The following is a 12,515-nucleotide window of genomic DNA, read 5'->3' on the forward strand; positions in this document are numbered from 1 at the left end:
AACTAACCAAGGCGAAGCACACATCAAGAACCAAGAGTATATCAACATGTCATCTGAAGGGTCAAGTGGTATATCTACATCCGACCAGCCCGAAGCACAAATACAGCTACCTACTAAAGAAACAGTGTTTCCAAAACCTAAAGTTTGTCGATCAAAGTGTTCCCATTTATGGAAGTTACAAAAGATGGTTACTGGTGTACCTCTTGCAAAAAAGCTTATGAAGAAGGAAAGCTTTCCAATGCTATAACCGATAAAAGTGGAGGAGCATGGTCTGTCAAACCGATCAGGAAAACCAATGCTGACAAACTATGTAAAAAGGCAGCAAAACACCAGGCCTTTGGACTGCATCAACATGCAGAAAGCCTTATAAGCCCACTTTCAAAGCCAATTTTAGAAGTACTTAATGAGGCTGTTACTGGAGACACATCACAGTTCATGTGAACAAGCATGGCTGTGGCATCATACTTTCTATTTAAGCAAGAGATACCACACACTACAAACTGGAGGCCAATGTTATATGCATTGCCACTTCTTCATCCTGAAGTTGAACACTGGTTCCAAACAAGACCAGCAAATGCTCACTATCTTTCTGCAGGAAACTCAGCTGACTGGCTAGAAGCATGCGGTGTAACAGTGAAAGTCTCAACAGCTGAAAAAGTGAAGAACTCTCTCACCATATTCAAAAAATTTGCACACATGGCTGATGAATGCACTGATACAAATGGGAGTCAAGTATTAAGTCATTGTGTACGTTATCTTGATGTCAGTGGTAGGTCAGTAGAGGCATTTCTAGATGTTCAAGTTATAGAAAACACAGCAGCTGCATCTGTGACAACCCACATCTTAGAAGAGTTAAATGCTTGTCAATTGGACCCCAAACAGATGGCTGCTTGTGAATTTGATGGAGCTGCAAACTTCTCTGGAAGACATGGTGGAGTACAAGCTTTGCTCAGAGAAAAATGTAACCCTAATCTCTCCTATACACACTGCAGAGGCCATCTACTCCAACTAGCACTAGTACGAGCTGCAGAATCTTCAAAAGATATTTTAAAAGCTATAAATTTAATGTCTTCATTGTATTCTTTTTTCAGGAAGAGTCCAAAAAGATTGACTATCTTGGAAAATATAGAAGATGCACTGGGCTTAAAGTTCAAATTAGTCCAACCTGGGAAAACCCGCTGGCTTTCTCATGAGCGATCCTTGGCTGTTGTCTTAAAATTACTCCAGCCGTTATTACTGGCTTTGGAAAGTATCTACCAAAATGGGATGGATCTAAGTAGTGAGGCTGGTGGATTACTTTTGCTCCTACGTTCAGAGAAGACTATTGCCATTCTCTCTCTCATAAATCTACTGTTGAAACCACTTGGGTCATTAAACAATGCCATCCGGACATCTGCTACAACAGTAGTAGATCTTTGTTCAGCAATAGAAGTTACATTTGGATCAATCAGAGAGCTATCTATTGAAAAAGTACTGGAAGAAGCAAAGATTTCAGTCCAGAAGTTGACTAATGAAGGCATTTATATTGAATCCTTAAGTGAAGAGGACAAGTGTTTGTTAAGACAACTGAAAAAGTACACAGACTTGATTCTTAAAAGTCTACAACAGCAATTTCTAGATTCTATTCAATCTCTACGTAGTTTTTACAGATGCCTGTCCTATAAAACACCGAAGGCTGAGTGGAGTGAGGTGCAATGGGGCAGCCATGTACTCAGGACAGAACAGAGAATTTGAACACAGAGTGGAATATCATACGACAAATGAAGATTTGACTTCAACTTCTTTTTTTATCATCACTAGTGGCCCGATCAGATCTTTGTACTATGTTTCCTGGGATGAAGGAAGTAGGAATTCATCTCTTGCTACTCCCAGTCACAACAGCTGAGTGTTCTTTTTCATCATTGAATAGAATTTTGTGTTCTGAAAAAAGTCACCTTCTGCTTGATCATGTGACTGAACTAATGAGCATATCAATTGAAGGAATTGAAGACACACGAGAAGCCATCGAAGATGAACGCATTGCATTCGAGAATTTCATTAACAGAGTTGTGCAAAAATTATAACAAGAAACCAAAAAGGATGTAGACGTAGAGCTTCATAGAAGGCTTGAGTATGCAACTTTAATTTGTGTTTTAAAACATGAGTTAAATCTAATAAAATGGTCATGAAACATTTTTCAGTTTTTACTATGGTGCCATACAGCCCACCTTCACTCTCACGGTCTCACCCCTCATCGGCCCTGACACTCACTCACCCGCCCTCCCCCCCGTAATTCAAACACCCCCCCCCCATTTTAATTCCTGGGGAAAACACTGATTCAGAGTATTTCATTACCACATATGGTTAAATACTTTAGAAGTTATCATTCTTCTAAAAAGAAAGGGCAAATTATGATGAACTTCTGGTTACTATATTGTTAAAATGTTTATTTTAACAGTAGCACTCTGAGACCCCAATCAAATTCAGGAATCCAATATGCTCAGTGCTGTACAAATACAAATGAATACATGATATCTTCTCCAAAGTTTCCAATTCTATGAATGGTGGTATATGTCTAGGGCTTGTCTAGACTTGGGAAATTTCTGCCAATATAACTAAATCTAGGTGCAAATCCTTAAATCCTGACCCACTGTAATGATGCAAAATGGGGTTTGGAACTTACTGTGTTAAATGTCATTCCATAGCACAGCATTTACATGGATCCAACTACGCCCATGAAAAAACAAAACAGCATAGCCAGGGCTGTAAGCTATGTGATACTACACTCTTTGACACAGGATGTAAAACATGGCAGTATTAGTCATGGTGTAACTGTTTACAAGAGAAAAGTATCCTTAAAAAGGAGACAAAAATCCCCAAAAGTGCGGAGAAAAGTGTTAAAGGATGCTGAACCGTGTTCAAAGTGCACTGCTGACAAATAGTCTGACTAAATTAATGGTGTTTGGAGTTGCATCCCATTTTATACTCAGGAATCCTAGCATATGTAGAGTGGCTGAACATGCATGCATCTAATGATTGCTACTTGTTAAAAGCTTCTGAGCTCATATGCCAGCAGCCTACATCTCCCAAGAGTAGAAAATAGGATCCATGTGGGCTATTGTCACAAATAATAACGAACCTTCCTGTTGTGGAACCACTGTTGTTGGTTCCTAATAGAATTAGTCATTAGTGAAACGGAGTTAACACAAATGCTCACACTTTGTCCAACAATGTCTTAAGTACATTTATTGAGAGACAGGAAGATCTTTTATTAGGCAAGTTTGAGGAATCTCTTAGATTTCCCAAAGCATTTTTAATTGGAACTGGTTTTTTTTTAGCTGGACATAATTAAGTCCATTATATTTTTGCTAGACAATGCCCACCATCTAAATGTGAAGTTAAATCTGTTCAGAATGCAAAGACACCCCGGCCATTTGAACACAGCTTTCTTTTCTGAAAATTTGTCAGATAATTTCCTCTCACTGAACTGAATAAATTTCATTTGAAGTCAATAATCCTCCCTAATTTCCTCATTTTACAGGGTAGATGCACAATTATTTTCAGTAGCCTTATATTGAATTTTACATTAGAAAAATCATCAAGAAAAATAAGTTACTCGCTAAGTTTGCAGGCCAGTTCTTGGAGAGCTTCTTCTTGGTCATGACATATCTTTTTCAATTGCCCATTTTTGTCCTGTAGTTTAAGGAATTCCTTAAAAAAAAGGCATGAGAGAGGTTAAAGTAAGAAGAAACAACACTGCACACAACACTTATTGCTTAGAAAGTTACTTTTAAAATGTCATAATTTTACGTATTATCCAGTACTGTATGTCAAGTCAGAAGATTAATGGAAAAGGCAATAGTATTTTGGAAATCTCAAAAGCATAAATAGCAACTCATAAATAAAGTGATATGATGGTGGAGAGGGAAAGAGATGTCCACATAATTATTACCAGAAGATCTGCCCACGTTCCATAGCAAGTAATGTGTGGCTTCTGCTTCCTCTTGTCCTATTCAAACTTTTCTGCTGTAAGTCCCCGAATCAAACCCCAGTGAAGTCATGGAAAAACTGCTACTGATTTTGATGGGCTTTGGATCAGGCACTAAGAAATATAAAAGGAAACCCTCATTCTTGTACCATTTCCCTAAAAGGAAAGGTGGGCGCGAGAGAGACCAAAAAAATGGAAAGAATATATATGTGGATAACATCCCTTGCTTCATATTCTCTTAAGAAATCCACCTCTGGCAGATCATCTACAGAAGCATGAGGCAATGGGGCTTACATAGCCTATGCCACCCCCAATATGTCACTGCCACAGCATCCTTCCTTGGACACAATTCATTTGCCTCTTCGTCACTAAAAATATTGTGTGGGAGAGAAATGGGGCTAGCAGGTGGAAAGATGTAACATGTTACATATATCTAGAAAGCAGAAAAATGTTCTATTTTATCTACATTTGTTTTGTATTTAAATGTTATGTTTACTTCACCCCAGAGCCTTGCAGTTCTTATAAGATTGACAGACAAATGGTTGGCTTTCAAACCCTACTCCTGAAAAAGACATATTCATGTACCAAAAAGCACAATTCAGAGGACATTCACTTTCTTCTATCTGTCTGGCATTTTCACCTTCTCAGTTTCCTTGTAATAACTGAGATGATGACAAACACCACAAATAGCTGGAGGGTTTTTTTGCCTGACTTTAGGTGGCTGTGATCTTAACTGTTTCAGGAAAACACATTATTTGGACTATATGAGTTAGGGAGTCCTTTTCTCATAAGTAATGAGTTCAAGTTTTTCCTTCTACTTTATCCTGATGGTACTTCATCTGGTTCTACAATTCAGTGATGTCAGATGCCAATTTTCTAAAGGAACACTTACTCCCTATTCCAGGTTGAACTTCTCAAGTCTGGCTCTCTCTAGTCCATCAACATTTGTGGTCCAGCATTTTAGTTAGCCAGACGTCCACTTATCATGGGTGTGGCCAAGTTACCTGCAGTCCCATAAAGTTTGTTTACAGCCCTGGCTCCCAGTGTTCAGTACTTTCATTTAGCTTTAATTTATCCCTAAATGTCTTCTTAGTGGCCAGTAAACAGTGGAAGCTTAGGTAATGCTGCTAGATAATACTGACCTCCTGTGATCCAGCAAATTCCCTGGTTCGACACTCATCAGATCCCCAGTGTGCCAGACTAGAGAGGTTCAACCTGTACTTTAAAAACTAACTGCTATGATTTTCTGGTTTCAGGACAGCTAAGAAGTGATGACTGACTAATACCATCTCCACAGAATAATTCTTTTTTTGTAGATCCATGACAATAGTAATTTGAAACAAAACAATTTCAGTGGGCTTCTTTACTATAGATTTTGAAAAATGTTCTAAAGCTAAAATGTTTTAGAAAATATTTCTCTCTCTTTTCATTGTCAGGTCTTTAAAAAACTGGTGATCCTATATTTTGACTATAACAACAAAGCCCTGTGATGCAAAGACTAGCATATGAATGGACAAGAATAGCTATATAAATGAGCATTCAATGCGCTGTCTCAGCAGGAAAGAGAACATTGAATGTGAAGGCATGAGGCTGCATATAAACCTGCTGACATCAGCAAAAAGCCTATCTAGAGATTAAGTCTGACATTAAATATTATATCCAATAGTATATATGCAGTGAGTAAATAGTACATATTTCAAAATCACTTGAAAATATTTAAAGACACTTAAAGATAATAAAACAGTTTAAAGACAGAGTTTGATAATAGGGACTAGAACATGTACTTGGTATTGCTTGGGTCCTTAAATAAATTTTGTTTTTCTTCATTTAAATCTGGGGTGGGGTTGGGACTGAGGACTTCAGTATGCAGGCTGTCCTGGAGAAAGAGGACAATCCCAGCTCTCTCTCACCGCAGCAGCTTGGGGCCTGACCAAAAGTGCCTGTGCACGACAGGCATAGTATCAGCCTTTTCCCAGATTCCTTGCTGACTGCAGTTAGTACTTCAGCAGTTTTCTGACCTATGTCTTGGACTTGAGTGCCCAGTGTCAGGTACCTATTGCCCCATGCCAGATATCAGGAATTGATATTTCTCATCTTGAGGAACCAGTTATTGTAGATAACAGTGAAATAAAAAGGGTGGAAAATCTTTAAATTGTATTAGGCAGTCAAGAAACCAAAGAAAACCCAGGTAAGATGGAAGAAGATATAAAAAATATGAAAGTCTTGAAGTTACACCAATTTCACCTAATTTAAGTCACCACTTTGTTCTAGAGGCAGATCTAAGATAAAAATTGTGTATTGTTAAACCTTGTCTGATTGTGTCATCTCTCTCTCTCTCTGTCAGTATCATAATGTCTAGAGGAGAAGTTGATCTGTGATTCTATGCTCTTTTTGTTAGCTTACGTTCCTCTAGTCTTCTTTGGTGTTATGTGTCATATCTCTGTCTTCCTCTTGATTTATGCTCCTCACAGGCACTGAAGGAAAGGAGTGAGAACACACATCCTGAAAAGGAAATACTGTATCTGTCATCATAGTATCTAGGCTTTCCTTTCCTCTTCTAGATATGCCATTGCCTCTCTATTAGTACCCAGATTATGCAACTATTTGAGAAGGGCATACAATTGGAAGGGACTCAAGTAATTAAATCTAGTCCCCTGCTATCACAGGCAACCCTGTCCACGATCTTACTATATATTTTAGAAATGTGCTCCTGTCTGTCTGGGAATCTATTTGTTCAAGAACTCCTCTTAAATACTAAGAGCTAGGACCACCAAATGTGGCATGCAGCTTCCTCTTATTGTAATTTAAAGCAAGGTCAGGGTTTGGTTGTGCCATGTCAATGGGATGTGCCTGGAATTCAACTCTCTCTCTATATATATAAAAAAAAGTTTTCCTGCAGGATGACAGCATGGGAACACGCACACCTCCCTTGGCTGTGCCCACTGCAGCTAAAGCAGCCAAGTTGCTGTGGCTAGAGGGCTGGGGTTGTCTGCACACCAAACCCCTCCTCCCCAGCCACATCCCAGAACAATTATTTAAATGAAGAAAAACAAAACTTATTTAAGGAACCAAGCAACACCAGGTAAATCTTTTAAAGGTGTAAAGATACAACAGAAATTGGTGACATGAGATTTTTAAGTAGCCAGATACACAGGGCTTGGTGGATTAGAACATTAACACTCATTGGCCCATTACAAGATTACAGTGAAACATCCTTCAGTCTGATTCAGAAAAGGAATAGTGAAATCTGCATTATCCTAGGAAAACTCAAAATCCTGAACCTAAGTCTAGAGGGTGAGAAAGGGACTGATTTTCAACAACAACAAAAAACCCTATTTATTTGTATTTTTAAGCCTAAGCATCTATTCTGTTAAGGATTTCAGCTCTGGGATGGGGGTATAGCTATGTATAGCCACCCACTTAGCATCAAGGTCTATCCGAACTGGGGCCAGAATCCAAAGCCTATATGCACTGCTCTCCTGCCAGCACTACACGTGGCTGCCATGGTCTCTGGCCCCTCTGACAGCCTCACCAGAGGGGGACGCCTGACGGAAGGAGGTCTGGGTGGGGCTAGCGCTGGGTCCAGAAACAGGTGCAACAGCATACAGTGCCAGCAGGATTGTGATGTGGCAGGGCTGACTGCTGAACAGTAAAAGAGGGGGAGGGGAAGCAGGTCCCCCATTCCTCCTGTCCCCTCTTGTCAAGGCCCCAAATCTGTTCTGTGCTTCCTCCTCTTCTTGCCCCGCTCCCCAGGGCTCCAGATCTTTCCTACACTCCATACTCTTGTTGTCCCATCCCCCCAGAGCACTGGATCCCTCCTGCACACATGATCCTTCTTCCCCCACCCTCAGGGCCCTGACAGCCTACTCCCCGCCCCCGCCATCATGCCCATCCACCTGAAAACTGAGCCCACCCACTTTTCTGTCCTAGCTATGCCACTGATCTGGGACAGTGAAAATGTATATTTCAAAAACCTGGCAAGTTCATTTTTAAGTTACTGATAAAGTGAATTTGAAAAGATTTCCTCCAAAAATTTACTTTTTTAAGACAAATGATTTGTTGGGTCTCTACTCTCAGATGACATAACGTTTCTTTTTCCTTTTGCAGATCATCTTCTATAGCTTGTCTCCATTCTTTTTCTATCTTCAAATCTGTTTCTAGTTGAACGCTAGAATTGCAAACAAAAGACCATCATAGTGCATTTCAGTATAATCTTTTTAACAAAATAAATGCTTTTCAATATTGCTAGTTTCACTATCAGTTCAGCACAATAAGCTGTATTTTACTATTTTGTTTTACAGGTTCATTACTTTTAACATTGTGAGATTTCTATGCAATTTCTTAAAAATATTTTGTATAGGAGTGTAATAAGTTATATGAAAATTGAGGCCTTTCATTCAGAGAGGCTTTGAGGGTGTTCCACAATTCTGAAGAACTGGCATTTGTAATTATTTAATCTATTGTCTTAGTATCTACTCTTTGGCAATTGAAACATGCATATTAAATAACTTTCCTGTTTGTCTGAAGTGCTGTGTAACTTTTTAATAATACAGCTCTTATATGTGAGAGAAGATAAGTAGTAAAATGAATTTCTAGTGCTCATAAAAGATGTTGTATTAGTAAGATTTTAAATGCAAAGCCTGATTATGGAGACAGAATTAAGAATATGTAACTTCTAAGGTATCTTGAATACAGAATAAAGGATTTTAAGTTGCTTGCTAGATCTTACTGAAATTCCTGTAAAACAAATGATATAAAGGAGGCTCTGCTAGTCTCTGCTACTGGATTCCACTGATGCAATTCTGTCATCAATTTAAAGTGACAAAGAATAATTCCTTATAGCTGCACAGAAAACAAAAACTAACAGCGGATGAGAGTAAACTCCTGGATCAAAATCTGATTACCTAATGAAGGAAGAAAGAATGGATAGTAGTTACACACGTTTTTATGGAGGAACTTGTGGCCATACTGATTTTAGAACAGCATAGTGAAGTCATTTTTCAAAGGAAAAAAATATTTTGGGGACACTACCTCAGCATATGATTTGTTGGAAAAAGATTAGAAGTGAACATGACGTTAAGGTTTTATAACTCTGGAATTCTAAGGATGAGATTTGAACTATTTTTTTGTCAAAATCTATGAAGACAACTAGTGATAAAGTGAACATTGGTCATGATGGCTGAACAAGTATTGATATTCAAATTAATAAGTGAGGCAATGGTCTGAACACAGATTTGGAAACTCTGAACTCCTAAGCACTAATCCTTGCTGTAGACTTAGATAAATAACCTTTCCAGTTGTCTCACTAAAATAGGGGGAAATACCACCCTACCTGACAGGAAGGTTTATAAAGTGTACTGAAAGCACAGTCTCAGGCCTGGTCTATATTGGGAGGTTAGGTTGAACTTAACTGCATTAGATCAATTTTCTAAAGAATGAGTCCACACCGCCAAGCCCACCGTATTGACTGTAAGGGCCATTAAAGTTGATTTCAGTACTCCAGCTTTTCACAGGGAGTAACGGTAAATTTGACCTTGCATGGTTGATTTAGGATAGTGCAGATGCAGTGCTGTGAACGTCGATATTCTTGGCCTCCAGGAGGTTTCCCACAGTGCCCTGTGGCAACCACTCTGGCCAGGACTTTCAACTCTGCTGCTCTCCAGGTGCACAATTTTTAGTAAAAAAAAAAAAAAAAAAGATCCTGGGAAAATTGGAATTTCATTTCCTATATGACCAGATCTCAGAGCAGGCAGCACACCTCAGCAGTACACCTGACCATGAATGTCCAGGATTGGAAATGAGCTCCAGCATGGATCATACAGGAGATCCTGGACCTCATTACTGTGTGGGGAGAGGAATTAGTTCAGGAAAACTATGAAGCAGCAAAAGAAATGCACCTATCTGTGACAAGATCGCACAGGGCATGGCAGAGAAAGGATATACCAGGAACGTCCAGCAGTTCTGCAAGAAAATAAAGGCATTCAGACAGGCATACCAGAAGACAAAAGCAAACAGATGGTCTGGATCATCGCAGCAAACATGCTGTTTCTATGAGCAGCTGCATGGGATCCTGGGGGGGACCAGACCAGTTTCCCAAGCCAGTCTGTGGATTCTCCCAAGACACTCCTCAGGTAGCCTCCGGCAGCAGTGTGGAAGTCAGCGAGGAAGAGGAAGTGAATAGTCAGCAGGCGAGTGGAGCATCCAATCTCACCAACAGCCAGGACCTTTTTATAACTTTAGAGACAATCGCCTCCTCTCAGGACGTCACGCTGCCAGGCACTGATGGCGAGGAGGGCACTTCTGTGGTGAATTCACATTTTGTAATCATGCTACAGGTGAGGTATGGCAATTGGGTGTGATCTGTGGGGGCCCACTCTGCCTACACAGCAAGAGCTCCCCAGAACAGCTTATTAACATGTCTGAAGATGGAGTGGGAATCTTCTCTGCACACCTCCCATAAAGCTCTCATAGTGGAACTCTTTCATCCTTCTCACTGGCCTTTCTAGGGAGGCTGCTTTACTCCCTCCTCCACAACAGGACACCTCTCCATGCCAAGCCAGCAGTAAGTGGTCTGGCACCACTGCAGCATAAGATCCAGGTTTCGGGCCACATTCAGTCAGCATCTGCTCCCTATCACTTCGTGTGACTCAGAGAAGACTGGTATTGTGCATGGCAACCTGTATGAAGCACGGGAAACTCTGTAACTGATCCCACAAGCAAGACACCTCCATTTGCTCATTCCCAGCAAAACATTGTTTGAGCCCCTGCCCTGATGCCATGCCTGGACCCTTACCCCTCCCACTCACAGGCTCCTCAGTATCCACGTAAGCCTCTGCCCTGTCACCGCACCAGACTCTCTCCTGCAGGCTCCAGGCAAATGGGGGGTACCGAACACACAGTCACTGCATGAGTCCCAAGCCCTGTCCAGTCACACCATCGCAATGGTCCCCCTTTGCAAATGTATATGCTTGCCTAGCTAAGGGAGCTGCTATTTGGTAGCACGATGTTGCACATGCTTTCAAAGAACAAATCCCAACCTGTCCCCTACCATGCCTGCCCCCAAATCGAGTCCAGCTGTTCCTGTTGCATAGTGGGCGTGTAAAAGCATAACTGTGGCTTAGTACATAACACATCAATATTGTCTTTGGACAGACCCTCCTTTAAGTTAAAAGATTAAGTTTTACATTCCACAATGCGTCTCCTGTCAGTATGTAAACAGCTGATCCAGGCTCCTCAGTTCTTTTTCTACAACAGATGAGTGTCATATCTGAAGAGGGGAGGGATAGTGGAGTACCCACAGAGATACTCATCTTGAAGAACATCAGTTACTGTACAGATGAGTAAACCTCCTCTTCTCCTTTGAGAGATATCCCTGTGGGTGCTCCACTCAGGTCACTGTAAGTAGTGTCTCTTAGGACAATAGGGGCTTCAGATAAGGCCAAAAGAACAATACAGCTCTACCCATTCTAGTGTCAGCTGCAGTCTCTGGCAGTAGGCACAGTGCTGTGCAAATGTGAGTGTCAATGACCATGTGGCTGCCTTGCATATGTCAACCAGGGAAACATTGCATAGCAGGGCAGTGAACACTGAGATAGAGTGTGTAGCATGTGCTCTGATGGAGTCAGGAGGCTGGACTTGTTTGAGCTGGCAGCAAAGGTGTATGTAGTCAGCTATCCATGTAGATAGTCTCTGCTCGGAGATGGAGATTCCCAGAGATTGTGGTACGGTGGAGAGGAAGAGCTTTCAAGTGCTTTGGAATGGTTTAATTCTATTTAGATAAAATGATATTGCCCTTCACATGTCTAGTGTATGCATGGTGAACTGAAAATCGTTGGTGTGTGATTTCAGGAAGAATGTTAAGTCAAGTCAATGTGTTTGTTTAGATGGAAGAATGTACTTTGGGTAGAAATCTAGGGTGTGTGCAAAGCATGACTATCTAGAAAGAAGATGATATATGGAAGGTTTGCCATGAGAGCTCTGAGTTCTCTCACTGTTCTGAAGGAAGTGATTGAGACTATGAAGACTGTTTTCATGGAGAAGTATAAGAGAGAGCACATGGCCAAAGGCTCAGATGGTCCATCATGAGTGTGTTGGTCCCAGGCTTGCACTGTTGATCTGATATTGAGGTATAGTGCCTGGGTGTCCTTCATAAATCTTTTGGCGACTGAATGTGCAAATACTGTAGCATTATCCACTGTATGGAGTTGATAACTAGCTCTCCAGAAGAGACCAGGGAACACGGTGTTGGCTTCGCAATTAGAAACAACCTAGATTGGCTCAGTCATATCGCCAAATGTGGGAACTGAGAGAATGCTGAAAATCCAGCTTCAAACATCAGTGGGCATGGCCAGCATCTTCAGCGTTTATGTGCCTACTTTAACTTCTGACCAGGAAGATAAGGACAAGCTCTATGATGAACTTAGTATTGCCATCAGTGAGGTATCTTCCCATGAGCTGCTGTTCATCCTTGGCGACTTCAATGCCAGAGTTGGCAGCGACCATCACAGCTAGCCATCCTGTCTGGAACAGTTTGGTACAGGGAAGATGA

General features: G+C 40.9%; 1 protein-coding gene across 8 annotated transcripts in view; it reads right to left on the reverse strand.

Annotated features, from left to right (window-relative positions):
* Positions 1 to 12,515, reverse strand: part of RUFY2 (RUN and FYVE domain containing 2) — an 89,476-nt gene that overhangs the window by 19,308 nt on the left and 57,653 nt on the right. For 3 of the 8 annotated variants that reach the window (XM_006125259.3, XM_075934922.1, XM_006125255.4), the window contains 2 exons: positions 8,006 to 8,135; positions 3,596 to 3,690 (listed from right to left, as the gene is read on the reverse strand). In XM_006125259.3, the coding sequence (XP_006125321.1) occupies positions 3,596 to 3,690; positions 8,006 to 8,135 (225 nt within the window). Of the gene's footprint in view, positions 1 to 3,595; positions 3,691 to 3,931; positions 4,082 to 6,370; positions 6,470 to 8,004; positions 8,136 to 9,864; positions 9,929 to 12,515 lie in introns of those variants that run through there. The other 5 variants (XR_012905594.1, XM_075934923.1, XR_012905593.1 and 2 more) reach the window with 5 other exon arrangements.

The sequence above is a fragment of the Pelodiscus sinensis genome, chromosome 8 (assembly GCF_049634645.1).
Source record: "Pelodiscus sinensis isolate JC-2024 chromosome 8, ASM4963464v1, whole genome shotgun sequence".
Classification (NCBI taxonomy): domain Eukaryota; kingdom Metazoa; phylum Chordata; order Testudines; family Trionychidae; genus Pelodiscus; species Pelodiscus sinensis.